Source organism: Capra hircus, chromosome 2, assembly GCF_001704415.2.
Source record: "Capra hircus breed San Clemente chromosome 2, ASM170441v1, whole genome shotgun sequence".
NCBI lineage: Eukaryota > Metazoa > Chordata > Mammalia > Artiodactyla > Bovidae > Capra > Capra hircus.
Window position 1 is genome coordinate 100,116,160 of NC_030809.1, and position 24,245 is coordinate 100,140,404.

Sequence of the window (24,245 nt, forward strand, 5' to 3'; positions counted from 1 at the left end):
TCCTACGGCAAAACTGCCTGAATGTGCCATGCTGATTAAACATGGGCTCAGATATTTGCCACAATAGCTCCTTTAAATTCAGGAGCTTTGAAGACGAGACAGGAGTACAATGAATCACTTCAAGTCTAGATTAAAGGAAACGGCTGGCTTCTAAGGCGAGGCCCTACCGTACCATAGGCTTCACTGACGTTCTCTGCCTTGTTCAGATTGTGCTAAGTCGCAACCGTCACCCCTACTTGGAAAACTGGGGTCTAATTAATGAGGAGATTTGCCTTCTCTGCCTATTCCTGTCAACCTTATTTCAATTCATGGGGTCAGTTGTTAGACTCAAAGTCAGCTGACTCCATTCTTCCCTTTTCCTAGAAATCACATGCCTATTGTTAAGATGCTGGATCATTAAAAGTCAGAGCCACAGAGCATCAGTGCTGCCTACTGTAGACGCCTCCTCTTCCAGCTCATGGAGCTGGATGAGCTCATCCTAATTACACGGAAAACTGAAGGTCAGTGCATCAAATTAATGCAGCAGCATATTTCAAAGGGGCGTATGACCTCCCTTCCCTATTACAATTTGGTCAGTGAAAACGGTTCTCCCCTCCCTGCTGCCAATATTGTCAACAGGCATTCAGCAGAGAACAATTGGGAGTATTGAAACATGTAATTAAGTACTGCTTAAAACTACTCTATTCTAATTAATAGAGCCAATTTGCACAATATGTAATCTTTTCAGTTCTTTAGTACAGTCCAATGGTCTTCGGTAAGCAGCTCTAATCTCCTCAGGCTCAGGAAAGAAAAGCTATTTTCTAACTCTACTCCCTCTTAAAAAGCAGGGGATAAATGCCAGCCAGTATTTTGCATGTTAACTCTACTGGCGTCAAATCTGGGATTCTGGCAAGCGGCTAGCTGCTGTTGGGTTTCCAGCCAAAACTCAACCAGGGACCAACGTAAGCAATATGCTGACACTGTGCAAGACAGAAACTGGTTGACATGTAAGATTTGGGTTTTAATAAACGGAGGTAGTTTTGAAATCAAAGATCAGGTTTAAAATTCCACTTTTTTCCCCTAAAGTTCTGATTTAGTAAATCATCAGACAAGGAAACATACCTTTGCATTTGTTTGTTGTCTTATCCAAAATTGCCTTTGTGGAAACAATCTTCCCATATCTAAAAATAGAAGGAAAAAAAAAGAAGTTATAATTGAGGAATCTTTATTAATATCTAAGTCCAGAGAACACATACACACACTTATCAAACCTCTGCAAACTTTAACGTATAAAATGTTCTTTACTAGGGGACAGAAAATAAGAATTCGAAACTCAAGCTAAACTAAAAAGGAGGAATGGCTGGACCTCTCATTTGGCTCTTTGGATTATAGTTTGATACTTAGCTTTGAGAAATCAGGCACTTACCTGGTGATCTTGGGACCAAAGAAATGGAATGCGAGCTTTAGGAAAAATAGTTTCTCTACAAAAAGCAGTTTCTTCTAGTAACACTGTGTGTGTGTGTGTGTGTGTGTGTGTGTGTGTGTGTGTGTGTGCGAGCTTTAGGAAAAATAGTTTCTCTACAAAAAGCAGTTTCTTCTAGTAACACTGTGTGTGTGTGTGTGTGTGTGTGTGTGTGTGTGTGTGTGTGTGTGTTCAGTAATGCCTGACTCTTTGTGACCCCATGGACTGCAGCCCACCAGGCTCCTCTATTCATGAGATTTTCCAGGCAAGAATACTGGAGTGGGTTGCCATTTCCTTCTCCAGGGGATCTCCCCATCCCAGGAATCAAACTCGGGTCTCCTACATTGCAGGCAGATTCTTTACCGACTGAGCTACAAGGGAAGCCCCATAGTAACGCCATGTCTGTGGTCAAATACAAAGCCAAAGGCAAGGCTACAGAATTGTTAAGGGAAAGGACTATGATGCATATAGCCTTTATGAACTAACTGAGGCAAGAAAGCTCCCTGAATCACTCTATTCATTTTCTTTTGCAGGTGATTCTGTGTGGCTCTAGATCATCACAGAAGGGTGTGTTGGAATATGTATCGTTAACACGCTTGATGGGATATTTAAGTATTTTAAATGTAATATTTAAAACAGGTCTTTTTATCTAAGATTTTGATGATTGTTTATAAATATATTTTTAAGACCTCTTTTAATGCCATAATAATAGTTACACAGTGTACTCACTTATGTATGTGTGGGCATGTGTGTGCAAGAAACAGGCAATAAAAAACAAAAATCAATGAACCAGGAATCAACCATTAATTTATGAGAGTTTGTATGAAAAATGTGTTCAAACTCCTTCATGTACAACAGAAGTTGGGGAAAGAGGGAAAACAATTCAGAATGTTAAAACTGAGTGCACTTCTACGGAAAACAAAGGGGGGACTTCCCTGATGCTAAGACTCTGAGCTAAGACTCTGAGCTCCCAAAGCAGGAGGCCCTGGTTCAAACCCTGGCCAGGGAACTAGATCCTGCATGTTTCAACTAAGACCTGGTATAGAAAAATAAATAATTTTTTTTAAAAAAAGAAAGAAAAAAAGGGGCAAGAGAGTTTAAATATATGTATTACCCTGTATCCTTTCACAGTGACCAGACTATAATGCAAAGCACTGCTATCTATGTTTATCTTCAAAAAATAGAGAAGACCTTTGAAAAATAATTCTTAAAAATTACTGGGTCTATGGGAAATGCATCTAACATACTTCAGGTATCTGAGACTATTTCCACATTTATACATGGCAAATTCCCAAATTTTAATTTTCTATATATTCATTTTAGACATTTTCACATTTTCTCTAATATTATTTTCTTGTGATTGCTGCTGAGGATTAAAAAGACTTAAATTTTTAGGAAATGGAAGTATCTGTGCAGTACTTTAAAACATTTTCAATGTTGCAGGTTTCTATTTTATGCATTTGAACAAGCTGAAAGATCTAGAAGAAACAAATAGTTTGGGCCACCACTCTCCCTCAGTTAATTTCACTCTGTGTAATCATGTAATCAGATGATTACTAACTGAGCATAAAAGTAAAGATAACTTAAGGTTTAAAGGACAATTACATCCAACAGGCATAAGGCTGCATAAACACCTTCAATTCCCTGTAAAGATTTTGAGTATTTGCAACAACCTTAACAGAAGGTCACTAAGCTTACAACGTTTTTTAAAAAAAATCTGCAAACCAGAAAAAAGTAAGTGATTTAAAGACCACCTTTTAGCAACCATTTATCTACCTAAGTTATTGACATGCTTGATATTTATCAGAACTTTCTCCTTTGTACAAGTTTTAGCTGAAAAGGCTTTTAGAGTACATCCCTACCTCAGCCCTTTCCAAAAGCAGGGAAGAAAACTGATGTGACTTCAATGTAGGATAAAGGTATTGGGAATTACAGAGATTAAGGGACTTTGCTTGAGGTCACAGAGTTCAGGGTCTTTTGTAAACCAAATAGAAGGAAATTTACAGAAGGTCAGGGGCTGGCCTTCTATCTTTCGGGTTCTGCTCTCCACATTAATAATGAGGAAGAAGACGTGGAGAGAGGAAGGAGCGGGAAGCAGGGAAAGAGAAGAGGCTCCTGGTAGCACTGAACCCAGAGACTCCATCCGTGCCATTCTTTCGTCTGGTTTGGGTTCTTTTTGATCTTTGCTACATCTGACATTTCTCCTCACTTTCACACCTTGGCTTCTAGGACCCTCATTCTGGGGATCCCATCTCACCTTTCTGTGCTCTCTTTCAGGTTTTGTGGTTTTTTTTTTCCTTCCTCATTCAGCTCCCTCCTCTCTCTCCTTAACCAAGTTCTTTCATCACATTTAATAATCAGTCCTCTACCCTTCTCTTCCCTAGGAAATATACCCAATGCCATGGATTTGTTAAATGAATCTTCTCTGATGAAGCCAATTTCTCCTTCCTGGGTTTTTATTTTAATCTGACCAAAGTTTTAGCTTTTGTCTTCCTCTCTTTACTTAAACATCTTAGTATCTTACTGAAATATAAAATACTTAAATATCTAGCTAAATGTTACCTCGTGTCCTCTATTTTCTAAGTCGTATTTCCCAAGAACCCTAGACAAATCTTTCCTTTTCTCCTCTTCATGTATCTTTTCATTCTATAGCACCACCAGATTCCCAATCTTCCTGAAGTTTGTGGTCCCTGAAGTGAAGTGAAGTCGCTCAGTTGTGTCCGACTCTTTGCGACCCCATGGACTGTAGCTTACAAGGCTTCTCTGTCCATGCAATTTTCCAGGCAAGAGTACTGGAGTGGGTTGCCATTTCCTCCTCCAGGGGATCTTCCCGACCCAGGGATCAAACCCAGGTCTCTCGCATTGCAGGCAGACACTTTACCGTCTGAGCCACCAGGGAAACTGGTGACGTCCCTGAGACATCATCAACTCGGCCACTCCTGAATCCAGCTAGTCATTAACTCTTTTAACATGTGTCTAATATTAATTTGCCTTAAACATTACTTTAAACATGGTTCTCTCTGAGACTTCCCTGGTGGTCCAGTGGTTAAGACTCTTGTGTTCCCAATGCAGGGGGCATGGGTTCAATCCCTGGTGGGGAACTAAGATCCCACATGATGCAGAGCATAGCAAATAAAAAAAACGGGGCGGGGGGGGGGAGGTGGGAGTTGAACATGGTTCTCCCGTCTCTCCATTGCCCCCTCCTATCAATCTTTGAATTTAAAGAACCTGTTGTAACACTAGATTTTTCCATGAAACCATCCCTAATCTCCTCAACCATTCAGTGGGTGATTTTATAAGAAACCAGAAAGGGAATTACATTTACTTAGTTTCTACTAAAGTTCTAGGCATTTTCTGTGTATGATCTTATTTAACTTCACAACAATCTTAAGAGGTAGCTGCTATTATCCTCACTTTTGCAAATGGGAAAACAAAAGCTCACAGAAATTCTGGGTCTAAGATCTTGCCTAACACATCAAAACTGAAAAATAGTTAAAGTTCTTACAGCAGTTTCTCTATGAAACGAGAAATGCGCCAAGGCTTCAGTTGCGACCGCCTCTCTACGCAGGTGTGAGCCTCGCCAGCCCCTCGCCCAGGAGACTGTTGCAGTCGGCCAGCCCCTGCTCCTTGGTAACCATGTGTGACTGAAAGGCTGAGATCAAGAATGCCGATATGTCAGAGAAGACGCAACAGGACTCGGTGGAGTGTGCTACTCAGGCATTGGAGAAATATATAGAGAAGGACACTGCAACCCGTATCAAGGAGTTCAACAAGAAGCACAACCCCACCTGGCACTGCATCGTGGGGAGGAACTTCGGTAGTTATGTGACACGGGAAACCAAACACTTCATCTACTTCTACTTGGGCCAAGTGGCCATCCTGTTCTAATCTGGTTAAAAGCATGGGACTGTGCCACACACCCAGCGATCCATCCAAAAAGAAGGACTGCAGCCTAAATTCCAAATACCAGGGACTGAAGCCTTCAGCCTTGCCTAAGGGAACACCTCCACCTTTGAACCTTTATTGTGTTTTGTACAGGGCATTCTCGGTACTAGTTTGTGGTTATAAAGCAATTAGCAAAACAGCTTACGTTTGTATTTATTTTCTATTCCACATCTCTCTGCCCTATGTTTTTTCTCTTCCAAATCCATTCCTTTAAAGAAATAAATCTGTTAAAGAAGTGTGCACTAATTACCATTTGTTCAAATATTCTATTGAAGATGGCTTATTACTTGATCTTGGGTAGGTTGGTGGTGGTGATTCCTTGAAGTTTCTGTGGGATGTAACAGACTAGCCTATTCAACACTCTTGAGTTTCATTCTTGCCCATCCTGTTCCTGTTGTGCATGGAAGAATACCTCTCAGAAGTGCATGTTGAGAAATGCATGGCAGAGAAACTACTGGATTAACTCTTACTCCTAACCTGACAAATACATTACTTAAGTGCTCCTTTGGGATAACTGCTATAGTTGTTCTGGGCTTTAGGCCTCAAGAGATGATAAATGTGCAGTAGAACTTCTTTAAGCTTTCTATGGCTGTAAAATGGAAATAAACTGGTGAGAGAGTTGGGCTAACGAGAAATTTGTTGGGCTCTAGATATTTCCCCTCCCCTGCCTTGGTCAAAGTATTTAAAGATTAAAGGTGGTCTCAAAGGGAAAAAGCTTTTGAGCAGCGGTCCTCCATGTGATCTAATAAAGTCTGCAGGAATTAAAAAAAAAAAAAAAAGAAATGATTTTGAGAAACAATTTCCTTTATAAACTCAGAGTATGAAAGGTGAAGGGGAAAAAATAGAAGATCTCTTCTATTAAGGCATCAGAATAGATTTATTTTTCAAGCCAAAGCAAGTTTTTTGTTTGTTTTAGACACAAGAAATAAACAGGTGGTTCACAGTTAAAGGAGGGGTGGGGGTATGTATAGGAGAAGAGATATGTCTAACATTGATCAGTTTTACTTTCTATTGTGGTTTTCACTGTGATTTGTGGGTTAACACTGAAAGCCCATGACTTCCCAGAAAGTCAAGACAGTTTTCACTCAGTCCGTGGTACTACTACATACCAGCCTCTCTCCAATCCAGTGTTCAGGAGGCTGCTTCTACGGAGTTACCACAGGTGGTGGTGGGGGCAGGGGTCTGAAGGGTTTTCCTTTCCTACAACATCTTTTCTGTGAGCTGTTCACTCAATTATACTGCTCAGAGCACAAGGGGCTCTCACAAAAATACAGATCCCTGGCCTGGAAACAATACTTTTAAACTGCTCAGGCCCAGGGGAAGTTAGTTTCTCAGGGGCTGATGCAGTCATATTGTGGGGATGGAGTACAGAACAAACTCCTCTGATGACATGAGAAAGATCTAGAATATGGGGAAAAGCCACGTGGTAAATGGCACTTCAATGAGCAGGAAAGCGGGCAGCAGGGTTCAGAGTAGTCACTATCCCTCTCTGCTGGTCTTATCTGTAGTTATGATTTAATAATGTGAGGCAAATGATGGAGTGGCTGGGGGAGAAGTAATTACACATGATTAACATTTAGCCTAATTCTATCGTTGATCAGCAGTGCCTGCAAGAGTAACAGATATCTGGGGGGAAAATTCATAAAGCAACCAGATTTTCACCTCCCCTGCTCCTATTTACAACTTAATTTGTAAAACAAAACAGGACAAAAATTCTAGTAACAGGGACATATGATTTATTGGAGAAAACAGGCCTCCTAACTGGGTAGAATTTACACTTTAAAAATACCAAGGAGACGCATGCCCAAGAGAGCAAGCTGCAGAATTTTATAGGGGAAAATATGAAAACAAAGATTCTTTGGGTTTTATCAGCTTCAAAGTAAGAAGACTTAGACTCACAGTTGTAGCTACCCAGAATATAATATTCTGTGCTAAGAGTAGACGATCCACCCCAGAGGAAACTCTGACAGTAAAAGGATAGAGAGCAATTAAGGGACATGACTATGGAGTACTGAAAATTTCAAAGGGAGAGGATAAACAAGTAAAAACTCAAATTTAAACCTATTGGCTGAAAAAACCTTTTGCTTAGAATCTACCTAAATTTCTTCCCTTTGCACCACAGCTTTCGCCATATCTGCCCATTTCCATCTCTTCTTTCATTGGCTGTAATATAAAATCTAAGTATATTTAGATCGCACTTACTAAAATAAAGCTTGATTTTTCTCCTCTGTCCCCCATCACTTAGTCGCTTGTAAATTTTACCTTTTTCATAATTTACCATAATTATGATTATGGTATACAAAAGAAATGCATATTTGCTGTAATTTGAAGACAGAGAAAAGTAGATTAAAATACTAAAGTCACCTATTGTCCCAGAAACAAATGTTAAACGGATTGTTGAGTATCTTTATAGACTCATCCAGTGTGCATGTACATGCATGTGCACATTGCATGTGAGTGTACACGCGTGCACACACACACACACACACGTACACTGTCTCTCTCCCCTTCTAGAGAATTTGGAGCTTTTGAACATTGCTGGTTACAAGCCAAGCCTCTGGAGAATGGAGTTTATTCCACCTACTACCAACAGATGGCGGTAAGGGTTGATGAGTTATTTTAATATTGGTCATCCCAGTTAGAGATTCATTTAAGGCCCTGTGGGGTCATTAGCAGTGCTTGTGTTAATTTATTTTATAAACATTATCAAACCAAAAAAAAAAAAAAGGCAGTATGTGAAAAAAAAAGCTACAAAAAAGTGTACACATAATGTAAACAAAAACTGATTATTTTAAGTGTGAAAAAAGGTGGGATATTCCTCATGCATATAGGATGATGTTTGTTTGACTTAATAAGTGAACTGCCTCTGAAGGACAAAGAAACTTCCTACCCTGTGAGAGAGACTGTGCCCATGCAAATGACAATAACCAGCAAGAGGGAGCGAGAGGGGGCTGAAATGAGGAAAAACCCAAACCTCTGACCATGTGCTATCGAATTAGCATCCACCCTGGAAAGCCTATGACCTAGTGAGTCAATTCAGGGGAATAACAGAAGTAACAGCTTACCTTGATACAGCTCTTATCTTATGCCAGATACTGTTTTCAGTGATTTAGGTCAAATATTTGTAATCTTCCCAGCAATCTTTTGAGTAGGTGAAGTTTTATTACACTTTGTAGATGTGAAACTGAGGAGTAGAGAGAGTATGGGACCCACTGAAGGTTACACTGGAAAAGGTCAGTTTTCATTCCAATCCCAAAGAAAGGCAATGCCAAAGAATGCTCAAACCACCACACAATTGCACTCATCTCACACGCTAGTAAAGTAATGCTCAAATTCTCCAAGCCAGGCTTCAGCAATACGTGAACTGTGAACTTTCAGAGATTCAAGCTGGTTTTAGAAAAGGCAGAGGAACCAGAGATCAAATTGCCAACATCCGCTGGATCATCGAAAAAGCAAGAGTTCGAGAAACACATCTATTTCTGCTTTACTGACTATGCCAAAGCCTTTGACTGTGTGGATCACAATAAACTGTGGAAAATTCTAAAAGATGGGAATACCAGACCACCTGATCTGCCTCTTGAGAAATCTGTACGCAGGTCAGAAAGCAACACTTAGAACTGGACATGGAACAGACTGGTTCCAAATAGGAAAAGGAGTATGTCAAGACTGTATATTGTCACCCTGCTTATTTAACTTATATGCAGAGTACATCATGATAAATGCTGGGCTGGAAGACGCAAAGGCTGGAATTAAGATTGCTGGGAGAAATATCAATAACCTCAGATATGCAGATGACACTACCCTTACGGCAGAAAGTGAAGAGGAACTAAAAAGCCTCTTGATGAAAGTGAAGAAGGAGAGTGAAAAAGTTGGCTTAAAGCGCAACATTCAGATAATGAAGATCATGGCATCCAGTCCCATCACTTTATGGCAAATAGATAGGGGAAACAGTGGAAACAGTGTCAGACTTCATTTTTCTGGGCTCCAAAATCACTGCAGATGGTGGTTGCAGCCATGAAATTAAAAGACGCTTACTCCTTGGAACAAAAGTTATGACCAACCTAGATAGCATATTCAAAAGCAGAGATATTACTTTGCCAACAAAGGTCCGTCTAGTCAAGGCTATGGTTTTTCCAGTGGTCATGTATGGATGTGAGAGTTGGACTGTGAAGAAAGCTGAATGCCAAAGAATTGATGCTTTTGAACTATGGTGTTGGAGAAGACTCTTGAGAGTCCCTTGGACTGCAAGGAGATCCAACCAGTCCATCCTAAAGGAGATCAGTCCTGGGTGTTCACTGGAAGGACTGATGTTGAAGCTGAAACTCCAATACTTTGGCCACCTCATGGGAAGAGTTGACTCACTGGAAGAGACCTGATGCTGGGAAGGATTGAGGGCAGGAGGAGAAGGGGACGACAGGGGATGAGATGGTTGGATGGCATCACCGACTCGATGCACGTGAATTTGGGTGAAGCCTGGGAGTTGGTGATGGACAGGGAAGCCTAGTGTGCTGTGATTCACGGGGTCGCAAAGAGTTGGGCACGACTGAGCGCCTGAACCGAACTGAAGGTTACACAGCTGTGCTGTCCTTACTCGCTCAGTCATATCCAACTCTTTGCGATCTCATGGACTGTAGCCAGCCAGGCTCCTCTGTCCATGGGGATTCTCCAGGCAAGAATACTGAAGGGGGTTACCACGCCTTCCTCCAGGGGATCTTCCCAACACAGGGATCGAACCCAGGTCTCCTGCATTGCGGGGGGGATTCTTTACCAGCTCAGCTACCAGGGAAGCTGGTAAGTAACAAAGAAGAGAGGCAGAAGATTGCTTTGGTCAACCATGTGGATAACTACAGATACTTTACTTGCCAACTGCCGAATATTCCAGAGGTTCAAAGCAGTTCCCAGTGTTGAGTCTGCATAGCTCCAGGCAGGTGGCAGAGGGATGAGGGTGGCCTCTATAACTGCTAAGTCTCTGAGACAGATACTGATAACATTCAGAAAGTTGTTACCTGACCTTCTGGGTAGGCAACATTGTTCTATTTGAAATAAGAGGCCCAAGACAACAAATGTATCAGTCAGGAGGAGGTACGGCTGGCTTTAAAGCTTCAACAGAGTAACTACATGTATCTGTTTGGTGGGAATGGATTTATGAATGAGAGTCAAAACTTCCTTATGACTATGGACTTGTGGGAAAAAAGGGAAAAAAATTCACACACATATACGCACACACAGGTGATACTGTATATACAGTTCCCTAATTTGCCTTTTTTTTTTTTTTTTTTGCTTCTTTATCTTTTCAATGACTTCCCAGGAAACGGGATTTCCTACAATTTGCTTTAGGTCTTCTAAAAATGGTTGAATAGGAGAAGGAAAAGAAAGTATAAATTATATGCATTCTGCTAACAGCAAAGTTTGTTGGACAATGAGGCCTAAAATAGAAAAAAGCAGAAGGAGCTGTTTATCCATGTTATCCTGAATCCCCACTATTTTGAATAGCTCAACTTGTTCTCTTTTCTTTATTTACTTAGTATAAGAAGTGGTAAGCATTTGAAGATAAGGTATATGTGAAATTTTAAAATTAGGCAATCAGTATCAGATAGGTATTTTAAAACTTTCAGCTTTTAGGCCTTGAAGATTTTCGCTGTCTGTATAAGACATCTAAGATACAACAACGAAAGGTATAGAAAGATATTCCGTTTGTAATTCCCGTCACTTTGGCTTGATTCCTTAATGTTCGGTCACTGCGCCTTTCACTTGTGCTGTACAGCTGGTGTGCTTCGTGAGTACATGATTCTGTGATGGGACAGAAGAGGAAGGCGCATCTGATGCAGCTGGAATGGCAGCCGGGGCTTGAAGGTGGACAATATTTGGCAGGCAAAGTTGCTGCAGTCCTAAAGGTCAAAGGCAAACCTGGTCCTGAAGCTAAATGGAACACGTGAAAGACAAGTACAGTCCAGGAGGAGGTCGGACTAAGAAATCAAGCCACACATATTTACAGCATGTCTCCAGCAGGCCCTTCACCATCCAAGGCCTATGAAAAATATGTAAGATGCCATTCCTGCCATCAAGGGGAACAGTTTTGGGGAGAGGGAATATAGGGATTTTTAATATTAAAAAAGTAGCTAAGAATGTTGTGATCTTGTATGATGAAAGCTAAATAAAGGAGCATAAACAGTATGAAGGTCAAGTTCAGCAAAAAAGACTTTGGGGAAAAGAAATTCAGGTAGGCCATGGAAGACAATAAACAGAGGACTCTGTCTAATGCAAGCTGTGTGAGGAGTAAGGCAAGCCAAGTCTGAAAAGGCCCGACAGGGCCTTGGGTTCTAGGAAAAGGAGTCAGGGAACAGAATGTGGCTGGAGGTTTTGCAACTGTGGAATGATATGATGAAAGCAGGATTTGGGTTAAGATTAATAAAAACCTTAAGCTAGAATTAGCAGAGAGAAATGTTACATTTTTGTTTCAGTATTACTCTTTTGGGGGGGGGCGCTCTTTGTACTCAGGCAATAACATTCAAGTTCAAGAAGTTATCATGGAGGGCTCAGGAGAGCTAGGAGATGAATGGGAAGGTTCTAAAGGACAGGAAAGCTTTAAGACAGAGGACTTGCTTTAACTAGCCTTAAATGCTTTAACTTAATATCTGAGAAAAATAGCCTGTGGTATCTGTGTTATAGAAAGCCAGTGGTTTGCCTCTGTGAACAAAGAGGAGAGGGAGAAAAGGAATCACCATGGGCTTCTTTTCTGAACTATCCTGGAAAGGACAGTAAATTCCGCCTCCAGTTCCGGACCTGGAGCCTGTAGATTAATGTAGCAGAAGCAAACGCCATCCTCGAGTGGTCCAGCCCTCAGCTAGATGGGCTGCTTTACAACATATGAGCTGATGGGGAATAAACTACAGAAGTTTGGGGACAAAGCAGCACATTTTTCAAGAGAAAATATATCGACATATCTAGTTTTTCATAACACTGAAATTTTAAGATGAACATATCCTTTCAGAATACTAAGAAAACTGGTAATTTATACCCAGATTTGGGATGAATATAACTTAGGACTAAATGTAGAACCACTCCTGTTACTCTGCCTTCTCAACACTGATGCTGGCACAGCTAAACTATTATAAATGCTACACAAAAGCAACAATTGATGCTGTTTATTGCATGTATGGCTCAAACTAAATAATTCATATAGAATGAATATTAAAAACCACCTCATTAGAAATGGCTAAGATGTACTTTTTGCCATATTCTGTGAAAAACTTATACCTCTCTTCTAAATAATAAGCACACTATAAAGCATTTGATTTATTACACAGATTTGCTATTAGAGCTTAGTATCCAGTCTATTATGATCTGTAGTCAAGGCAAAGTAGCTTTACACTATTTTATGTTTTTTTAAGAGCATACAGCACACAAAGGGTCACTGACCCTATCTTATGACAATATTTTAGCCAGAAGTCACCGTACTGAAGCACTTATGCATGCAGTCACAGATGGTCAGGCCCACATTAGTGTGCCCAAGTACTAATATGTCAGAGGAAAATAGTACTTGCTGAAAATGGAACCCAGAATTTTGCAAGTAAAATGTAGACAGTCTATCATAAAAATGAGTCTCAAAAAGTCTCAACACACTGATTAATGCCTAACATTTAAAACAAAGGCAATTTAATTACATAAAATCGTGTTTTATTTCTGAGTTGAATTTATAATCTGACAATGATAGAGCATTTAAGAAATTTTCTTCCTCTTCCACCAAAATCTGTGATGTATTTTCTTTGCTCTGACAATCTCATCTTCATGTTGATACAGTACTTCACCAGATGAGAAGGAAGACAATGTTACATTGGGAAGCAGATGGAGCTGCCGAGAGAGAGACCTGTCTTCAAGTGCACCTCCGGCCAATAGCCAGCTCTGTGACTTGGGTGTGTATGTCTGGCCTCAGCATCCCCATTTCTACCAACGAGGATGTGGAAACATCTCCTTCACGGCACTGTTACTAGGGGGTCAGCACAGTGCTGGCCCATAACAGATGCTTGGTAACAAATAAATGTTAACCTTTTCTTCCACCCCTCCTGGAATTATTTGGATTAAGGGCACTTTAATTCTTATCACTGGAGATCACTAAACTTCCCTCCTCACCTTCACAATGATGTGGTCCCTAAGACAGAGAATGTTGAGAAATGTAGACTCAACCATTTTTCATGGTTACTTTTCAGTCCAGATCTTTGCATAATGAAACCCTCTCAATATATATTGCTTGAATGAATAAAACATAAACATGCAATATACATTTTTTCCCTTAAAGGGTTTGGTATGGGGAATTGAGGGAGACTGGCAGCCAGAGCAGGGAAATACTCCATTCTGCCTTGAACATGGCCTTGTATCTTATCCCAATTTAGCTTATAAAAACAAATGAGGGAAGCAAGGTAATTTAGGAGCTTAATATGGAATTAAAAATTGCTACTAAAAGGAAATCTACAAAGGGTTGGTGGCAGGGGAACACAAAAAACTGAGAAGAGTTTTGGTTCCTAGATTGTTTTGGAAAATGAAAACTAGAAAGCTTTTACACACAACACACACAGAGTACCAGAAGTCTGTAAAACAGAATGCATTAAACGTCAACACTCAAACCATAAATGACTGTTTCATTCAAAACAAGAAGAGTGTGACAGAGAGCAAAAGTAAACATGCTCTCTAAAGTAAAACAGAGAGTTATCTGAAACTATTAAAACAGAGTGTGCAAATTACCTAGAAATTTCTCTTGCTTCTGACACAAACTAAAAAAGGACAGGGTCAAATTGGTCATTTCCTAGACTGAACCCTAATGTTGGCTTTGATCCAGCACACGGCACCAGCGTATTGATTTCAAAGTGCCGTGAGGCCATGTTTTTTTAAAGTAATAAATCCTGACTGCCTCACAACCTTGAAAAGCCTGTTTGAAGAACAGACTGAGAAGGAAAATGGTATCTATTTTACTCACTTCAGTTCTAAGAAATCTGGGGATATACTATAAATGCTATGATTAGTTAAAAAAAAAAAAAGATACACTTGAGTTGGATAGGCAAGGGAATAGCCTGCCAGCACAGTTGATGTTTCTAAACTTAGATATTTTGTTCAAGGGTCACTCGTGACAGTGGTCACGTGTCTTAAGAGCATATCTGATGGATAAACAGGGCTCACACGTGGGTTTCCCACTGGTTTGTTTCTGAAAAAGACTGTCCTTGGACACTGCAGATAAATATAAACAATCATTCCAAAGACAGAATAGTATGGCTCTAAAACTTAAGAACATCAGAGAGGATGATATGCAGAAGAATGGATGACATCACCTTTATGGCAGAAAGTGAAGAAGAACTAAAGAGCCTCTTGATGAAAGTGAAAGAGGAGAGTGAAAAGGTTGGCTTAAAGCTCAATAGTCAGAAAACTAAGATCATGGCATCTGGTCCCATCACTTCATGGGAAATAGATGGGGAAACAGTGGAAACAGTGGCTGACTTTATTTTTTTGGGCTCCAAAATCACTGCAGTTGGGGATTGCAGCCATGAAATTAAAAGACACTTACTCCTTGGAAGGAAAGTTACGACCAATCTAGACAGCATATTAAAAAGCAGAGACATTACTTTGCCAACAAAGGCCTGTCTAGTCAAGGCTATGATTTTTCCAGTGGTTATGTATGGATGTGAGAGTTGGACTTTAAAGAAAGCTGAGTGCCAAAGAATTGATGCTTTTGAACTGTGGTGTTGGAGAAGACTCTTAAGAGTCCCTTGGACTGCAAGGAGATCCAACCAGTCCATCCTAAGGGAGATCAGTCCTAGGTGTTCACTGGAAGGACTCATGCTGAAGCTGAAACTCCAATACTTTGGCCACCTGATGTGAAGGGCTGACTCATTTGGAAAGACCCTGATGCTGGGAAGGATCGAGGGCAGGAGGAGAAGGGGACGACAGAGGATGAGATGGTTGGATGGCATCACCGACTCAATGGACATGAGTTTGGGTAAACTCTGGGAGTTGGTGATGGACAGGGCGGCCTGGCGTGCTGCAGTCCATGGGGTAGCAAAGAGCCAGAAGCGACTGAGTGAGTGACTGAACTGAACTGAACTGAAAAGAATGGAACCAAAGAGAGCCAGCCAAATGCTGTAAGTTACTTTAGCATCAGTTTCACAAAATTACTATGTTTCAAATGAAGGTAATATGCCTCACTTTCAAGAGAGCTTAAATTTACTGCATTTTCCAGAAATAAGGGGGCTGTGAACAAGTGGTGGTGGTTTAGTTGCTAAATTGTATCCAACTCTTGGGACCCCATGGACTGCAGCTCCAGGCTCCTCTGTCCATGGGATTTCCCAGGCTGGGGCTAAAAGTGCTTCTTGTTTACAGGACACCATCAGCAAGGATTTTCCAATCTTGGTTGTTTTGAGAAAACCTGCATAATAGGAGAGGCGGTAATGGAGAGGAAAAATATCATTCTGATTCTTTAAAACAACAGAAAACTAGATTCTAGAAGCAAAAGGCAGGTAAGGCTAATGCTGATCTGAAGTGAAACTCCAGAATGGACTGGTGAACTAGAAGGTTAGCAAGACTGATAAGAACAGGCATCAGTAAAGTCCTTCGGAGCAACTCAGGAATATTCAAGTTTGCTCTTTCTACTCTGGGGGTGGGTGAGGAAGGTCAGGGTTGCTAGGAAATGCTACAATGTATATTTTGATTTGAGCTAAATAAAAATCATTATTTGCTCAGGGATTAGAGGAGTATATCTGGGAAGAGGAAGTGTGGTTTGGGTGAGTGGGCAACTAGCTAAACAAGTGACTGAGCTAGTCTGATGGTCAGGGTGACAGTCAGCACGGAGGAACCATCTAGTGATGAGCCACAAGGCTCTGTTCTTGGCCAGCATGTATACATTTAAAATTGCTATAAACCAGGTCACTGATAGTGCATTTATTAAATATATAAACATCCCAAACCTGGGGGTGGTGGTGAAAGTAAGATGTCAGAATTATTTCAACAGGCTAGAATGAATTTTTAGCCAAAGCCAACACTGTAATATTTAATAGGGAAAAGTAAGTCTTAATATAAGTTCCAAGGTGGGGGGTGGTGGGGCGGTGGAGGTCAACTGTATAAATTTAGGGAAAGCCTTGGCTTACTCATATGAAAATACCTGGATTTTTTGATTAGGAACAAATTCAAGTTCTCTGAATGAGACAGATTAAGGTTGTACTGAGGAAAATATATGATCCTGACCATAGAAAGAAATTTATGCTTTTGGGCCTCTTTGCTCAACATTCCCCGACACCCACCACTATGGGTTGAATTGTGTCCAACTCCATCTACACTCCCCTCCCGAAAAAAGTACATCCAAGTGCTAAGCTCCAGTACTTGTGCACGTGATTTGGAAGTAGTCTTTGTAGATATAATCAAACTAAGATAAGGTCATTAGGGTAGGCCTGCATCCAATGTGACAGGTGTCCTTGTAAGAGGGCAATCTGGACTCAGATGGAGACACAGGGAGAATGCCATGTGATGACGAGACAGAGCTCGGGGGTGAGGGGGCGGATACAGCTGGAAGCCAGGACACTCAGGACTGCCAGCAAGTCACCATGGGCTGAAGAGGTGGGGAAGGATTCCCCCAAAACTTTCAAAGAGAACATGGTTCTGTTGACACCTAATTTTGGATTTCTATCCCTCAGAGCTGTGAAATAATGATTTTAAGTTAGCCAGTTTACGGTCCCTGTAACAACAGCCTTAGAAATCTCAAACAGCTCCAGATTACCTGTGGATCCTATATAAGCCCTGCTCCATCTTAACTTCCTGATATTTAAGATGTCACTTCACCTGGGAAATTCAGCACCTTTCTGCAGTCTTGGTGTAAAGCTTGTCTCCAGCAGCAGCAAGCCTTCTCTGGCCTCCCCTGACCAGGCTAAGCACTGCCTCTGCCACTGCCTGAGCTAGTGTGTCCCACCACCTCCCCGGGCAGCCCTGCATCACCTCCACATCTGCATCCCACTAGATGTGTGCCTTTAGATCGCTTCCTCTCTGTATGCCAGGCCCCAGCATAGTGCCTGACAGTGATCAACAGTCATAACTCAGGAGAAAGGAGTAAAGGAACAAAGGAATAATGACAGCCTGCTTTCAGAGTGCTTTCTCCAGGAAACATGGTTGTCCTAAACATCTCCTTTTACTTAGTCTGAGCTCTTCTGGGGGAGAGTGGGCACGGTAGGCAAAGGTCTAGAAATCATATCCTACAAGGAGGAAATGGATGACAGCCTTGCAGATGCTCACCTGGAAAAGAAAAAAAAAACTATAAAGAAGTCCTGTCTAAAAACTATCTTAAGAGAGCTTGCCACCACGAGCAGCGTTCAAGTAGGGCTGGGTCAGAGATGCAGATTTCACAAGAACCAGCCCAGGGAGGGATGGTCGCCAAGTGGTAAACAGAAAAATAAGTGCAAGGAATTTTTCAAAGAGTTAAATTTAATCTAAATTTATGGGCTTCTCACACTTCTGGCATTAAACAAGTGTGATTCTTTGGGACCCCATGGACTGCAGCTCGCCAGGATCCTCTGTCCATGGAATTTTCCAGGCAAGAATTCTGGAGTGGGTTGCCATTCCCTTTTCCAGGAGATCTTCCTGACCCAGGGATCAAACCTGTGTCTCTTTCATCTCTTGCATTGGCAGGCAGGTTCTTTACCAGCTGAGCCACCAGGGAACTCCTATTAAACAAGTAGCAGTATTAAAATAAATAACTAAATGAAATACTTTGGGTAATTTTATGAAATAGTGACAAAAGATGGTGGTTGTTTTAGCTTGTGTCTTCCTGACAAAATAAAAATTTAACAAATATCACTAACTATTTATAACCAGTGTCTCCAGCATTGCAGGCAGATTTTTTTTATCATCTGAGCCACCAGTAGAAGCTTGTTTAGTGTATTGGTTCTTAAATCCCCAAATCTGGAGAGCCACTAAAATATGGTGGGGTGGTAAGTGGGAAGTTGGCATTCCTGCTTTGAAAAGGAGACTGGCCTGGGTGATCAATCAGATTAATGTTGGTAAGGATAATGGTTACATGCACAGAATCATTCCGGTCAAGCATAAAGGCAAAAAATATCTTTCAAAAAACAATACCACACACAGTTGAATTTATTTTAATTTCAAATTATAAACTGGGACAAAAACAGCTCAATAAAATCCTGTAAAACTGCACATGAATAGACCACGCTCTCCCCCTGAAAAATACACATAAGGCTCTGATTAGCTCTGTTCTCTCTGGTTTTCTCTCTTGGATTTGGCTGAGGTGGGCGTGGTATGACCATTGCTTACAGCAAAAGTGTAAGTCTCCTTACACTTTTGGAGACTCTCCTGCTGAGGAGAACACAGCCTTCAGCTCCCCTGATTTCCTGCTTCATTTGGAGCTTACTTCAATCAGCCTTGGCTTCCCTTGTAGCTTAGGGGGTAAAGAATCTGCCTGCAGTGCAGGAGACTCGGGTTCAATCCCTGGGTTGGGAAGATCCCCTGGAGAAGGAAATGGCAACCCACTCCAGTATCCTTGCCTAGAAAATCTCATGGACAGAGGAGCCTGGCAGGATGCAGTCCATGAGGTCGCACAGAGTCAGGCACAACTGAGCGACTAACACTTACTTCAATCAGTCTCGTATGCTTAAATGGTCAAGGAAAAATGGGTCCTGAAAAACGCAGCATTCTACAGATCATTACAAAGGTCTCATACAACCTGCAAGGGAGCCTCAAAAGGAAGCTGAAATCCCAGTGATAAAAGAGAATCACCGAAGACATGGTGTTAAAGGAAGTCACCAGAAAGTTTATCACATAACACAGTTTTACATATAGAAGCACATACATTATGTGTACACACACATCCACATGCACGTACACAAGAGTTCTTTCTAGGTGAGTGTGAAGCTTTTTCTATTTTAAAGAGTAAGCGTAACATCTCTGGCATTAATGTGAGATGCAAATATAAGGCCACCCAGATAGAGGTGAACTCACTCTTCCCAGACCTCACCCCAGGCACCCCTGGGCAGTGATGGGGTGGGAAGGCCAGGTGGGCTTTCTTTGAGCTTGAGCTGAGTGAAACTAGGGAATATGTGAGACTACGGGGGAGGTTAGGGATATGACACGATCATCTTGCCTGTGCTTATTTGCCAAATACACATTGCATATTATCTATATCATGATCCTAATGATACAAACTCCCACTCACTTATAAGGAACATGGTGGCTGTTTTAAAACACAGATAAAGACAAAACCCTAAGTAAATATTTAGGGTTTCCCACTACTTAACTGTTCAAAGCTCAGCTTATCAAAATATTTGTTTTTCTTTCACCTGGGTTGGCCCCCACCAGGCCAGCACCAGTTCCAAACTGTATCCAGAGGAAGGTGATAATTGCCCCCTTAACACCTAGGCCTTTATGAGCCCATCTTTGCATGAAATGTTCCCTTGGTATCTGATTTTCTTGAAGAGATCTTTAGTCTTTCCCATTCTGTTGTGTTCCTCTATTTCTTTGCATTGATTGCTGAAGAAGGCTTTCTTATCTCTTCTTGCTATTCTTTGGAACTCTGCATTCAGATGCTTATATCTTTCCTTTTCTCCTTTGCTTTTCATTTCTCTTCTTTTCACAGCTATTTGTAAGGCCTCCCCAGACAGCCATTTTGCTTTTTTGCATTTCTTTTCCATGGGGATGGTCTTGATCCCTGTCTTCTGTACAACGTCACAAACCTCATTCCATAATTCTTCAGGCACTCTATCTATGAGATCTAGGCCCTTAAATCTATTTCTCACTTCCACTGTATAATCATAAGGGATTTGATTTAGGTCATACCTGAATGGTCTAGTGGTTTTCCCTACTTTCTTCAATTTGAGTCTGAATTTGGCAATAAGGAGTTCATGATCTGAGCCAGTCAGCTGCTGGTCTTGTTTTTGTTGACTGTATAGAGCTTCTCCATCTTTGGCTGCAAAGAATATAATCAATCTGATTTCGGTGTTGACCATCTGGTGATGTCCATGTGTAGCGTCTTCTCCTGTGTTGTTGGAAGAGGATGTTTGCTATGACCAGTGCATTCTCTTGGCAAAATTCTATTAACCTTTGCCCTGCTTCATTTTGTATTCCAAGGCCAAATTTGCCTGTTACTCCAGGTGTTTCTTGACTTCCTACTTTTGCATTCCAGTCCCCTATAATGAAAAGGACATCTTTTTTGGGTGTTAGTTCTAAAAGGTCTTGTAGGTCTTCATTTATAACCGTTCAACTTCAGCTTCTTCAGCGTTACTGGCTGGGGCATAGACTTGGATTACTGTGATATTGAATGGTTTGCCTTGGGAATGAACAGAGATCATTCTGTCGTTTTTTAGATTGCATCCAAGTACTGCATTTCGGATAGATGGGGAAACAGTGGAAATAGTGTCAGACTTTATTTTTGGGGGCTCCAAAATCACTGCAGATGGTGACTGCAGCCATGAAATTAAAAGATGCTTACTACTTGGAACGAAAGTTATTACCAACCTAGATAGCATATTCAAAAGCAGAGACATTACTTTGCCAACAAAGGTCCGTCTAGTCAAGGCTATGGTATTTCCTGTGGTCATGTATGGATGCAAGAGTTGGACTGTGAAGAAAGCTGAGTGCCGAAGAATTGATGCTTTTGAACTGTGGTGTTGGAGAAGACTCTTGAGAGTCCCTTGGACTGCAAGGAGATCCAACCAGTCCATTCTGAAGGAGATCAGTCCTGGGTGTTCTTTGGAAGGAATGATGCTAAAGCTGAAACTCCAGTACTTTGGCCACCTCATGCGAAGAGTTGACTCATTGGAAAAGACTCTGATGCTGGGAGGGATTGGGGGCAGGAGGAGAAGGGGACGACCGAGGATGAGATGGCTGGATGGCATCACCGACTTGATGGACGTGAGTTTGAGTGAACTCTGGGAGATGGTGATGGACAGGGAGGCCTGGCGTGCTGCGATTCATGGGGTTGCAAAGAGTTGGACACAACTGAACTGAACTGAACTAATACCCAGGCCTACCCTAGGCTCACTAATTGCTCCAAGCTCCTACTTGGGGATCAGAAAGAAAGCAGGGGACGGCTTGAAGTGGCAGCTGTCTTTCTAGAATTGACTCCAGACACTTCCCAAACCACACATCTCATCTACAAAGGTGACTGGATGCAGAGCATGTGAAGTCAGGGATGGCTGGTGGACAGGAACACGCACTTTTAGGTCCAGTAAACAAAATAGTTTCCTTCTAGTGCCTGGATATAAAGCACGAAAGATAATCAGAAGAATCAGAGAGACGCTGCAATGGAAATTCAGGAGACAATGACAAGCCAGGGTCTTTAAAACTGACAAATGAAACCATGCAATTCAAGCGTGAATCCTGAATGGTGAACCTCAAAGAACAGAGAGAGACAGAAAGTGTGGTCAGCTGTACAGCACAGGGACAGCTCAGTGCTCTGTGATGACCTGGAAGGGTGGGGTGGAGGCTCAAGAGGGACGGGATGTACGTATACTTATAGCTGATTCACACTGTTATACAGCAGAAACCAACGCAACATTGTAAGGCAATTATCCTACAGTTAAAAAGTTACCATATAAAAAAAGTGTGGTCATTTTCAGCGGATGAAAACTCGAGGGGTATAGTACCTTTTCTGGCACCATGTGTAATGAGATGCCCACATTTGTAAATTCATTTTGGCAATGATGATCATTTTGTAGGCTTACTTCTAAAAATATTTTTATCCTGTCCAGTGAGGAATCCTCCATTACTACTCACAAGCATTTATGTACAGTACCTAAAGATTTCCATTTTTCTGACACATTCCACAAGGAGATTTTGCAGAAAAGATGTACAAAGGCACTTCAGGTCCTCCAAAACATAGTTTTGAGTAGACAATGAGATAATGAATGGGGAGTTTCTATTTTGTTTAAAATTTTTTAATTGGAAGGTAACTGCTTTCTAATATTGCATTAGTTTCTGCTATACAACAACATGAGTCAGCCATAGGAATTTGTATTTCTGACGAGTGGGGAGGCAGTTAGAAAAGAACCAGGAGAGAAGCTATGACAAGTGCCTGATTTCCAGGATTTCCTTGATTTTAAACTTTTTAAAGAATTGTCACATTTGACATTTTCTAAGGGCTTTCTCCCAAGCCTCATGACAACCCAGCAAAGGAGATCAGTCCTGCACTGCAGAGGAAGGAAACAGACTGGGGGGACAGTGACTCATCTTTCCAGGGCACGCCTATACACAAGAATCAGAAAAGGAAACCAGGCTCTTTGGTAGATACTTGGTTAAAATGAATCTGAGTCAGGCTCCTGCAGCTCACTGAGTAGCCACTTCCAGTGAAAAAAGTGTGTTAAGGAAACTTGTTGGCTAAAATGGGAAGAGATCATTGCTAAAGAAAGCCAAGACTGGACCTGAGCCATGGAGAGTGTGTTGGGTCAGGGAAATAACAGCATAATCTTCCTTTAGGGAAATAAAACAAAAACATGTAAATCCAAAATTCATCTTTTTTAGTCACCTTTCCAGGCTAAGTTTAAGGCACAAGTTGAAAATTTAGGCAAATAAAAGCACAGACTGGAGATAGATGGTTTGGGAGGTACAGTCTTTCAACCAAATGACATAGCTGTAATGTATATCGAAAACAAAAAGATATTATCTCAGAAAAAAAGGCCAAATCCCTTCAGCTAATCAGGTAACAAAAAGCAAAGTAATGAAGACTAAATTCTATCTTAATTCCCCATGCAGGGGAAAGAGGAAGAAATGTCTCAAACTTAAAGAATATGACTTATACACCTAAGCTCAGCAAAGAAAAATAGATGCTTTCTGGAGAAATGGCATGTGACCTATCCATCACCCACAAAGGGGAGGTGAGAATGTGTAGGATGTTATTTGGGGGGAGGGGGCATGAAATATTTTTTCATTTGATATTTTATTATCAAACTAATCAACCAAGTGAAAAAAACAAAACAAAGGCACATAAGGATGTGCAGTCCTGTCAGGCTTTACACAGAATACAAAGTAACGGGGAGAAAGAAGGCAGCCCAGATGTCTAGAAGCATCCCATTCATCAAGCGGTTGAGGCTCTCTTACTGTTACAGCCACGTAGCAAACCTGAGACATGACAATTATAGGACAGCAACCTCCTAGGGAGCCGTTCCAACTGTTGTGTGTGAAAAATGGTAATGTGCCGGAGAACACAGTGACAATCAATTTCTAGATGTAAACCAGTTCTATATGGTTGGCAAATGAAAAGAAGGAAAGCAAAAGTTGTGTGAGTTCAGGGCTCCTTTTCATCTGTTCTTCTCAAGTACATAAGGCACAGGATGCATTTTCATAAACTCCTGGCTAATTGGACTTGCAATCCTGATGCAACCGTATCCCAGGCAGCCAGGCCAATTAGAAACTTCCCAGGCAAGAAGGACACTTTCCCCAGGATCTTCATTATGAAACTTGGACAGCTACATGGGATGCTAACTGCTCTTGGCATCCTTTCATTTCCAGGGCACGTCAGTGGGCTGACTCATCCTATCAGGTGGTCCATGCCAGGTTAAATTATTTATTTCTTAGGGTCTTCATGCTGGCATAAAGCCTGAAAAATATAATTTGTGATGGTCACCCAGTCTGATATATTTCTGCAGGGACTACAAATTAATTCAAACCTTTATCCAAAGCGGGTTAGGATATGCTGTCCTTTCTCATTCTTTTTGTTACTTTACACTGAGCAGCTCACATCAGAGTGTAAAATTCAGTTGTTTTCCCTTTTCTAATAGAGATAACACACACTCTCCATTACAACAACAAAAATCCCCAGGATGGAGAGAAAATTGGCAAAAGAGGCATCTACTCTGCTAAGAGCAAACAGGTCATGTTGGGA

The 24,245-nt window shown here is 41.3% G+C and overlaps 2 protein-coding genes across 11 annotated transcripts in view; one reads left to right on the forward strand and one right to left on the reverse strand.

The window, feature by feature from the left end:
• Window positions 1-24,245, reverse strand: part of RBMS1 (RNA binding motif single stranded interacting protein 1) — a 221,368-nt gene that overhangs the window by 41,278 nt on the left and 155,845 nt on the right. For all 10 annotated transcript variants that reach the window (XM_018063607.1, XM_018063576.1, XM_018063575.1 and 7 more), the window contains exon 3: window positions 1,102-1,160. In XM_018063607.1, the coding sequence (XP_017919096.1) occupies window positions 1,102-1,160 (59 nt within the window). The remainder of the gene's footprint in view (window positions 1-1,101; window positions 1,161-24,245) is intronic.
• LOC102187275 (dynein light chain 1, cytoplasmic-like) lies at window positions 5,114-5,356 on the forward strand. Its single transcript, XM_013969401.2, has one exon. The coding sequence runs from the start codon at window positions 5,114-5,116 to the stop codon at window positions 5,327-5,329; it is 216 nt and encodes a 71-aa protein (XP_013824855.2). The 3' UTR covers window positions 5,330-5,356.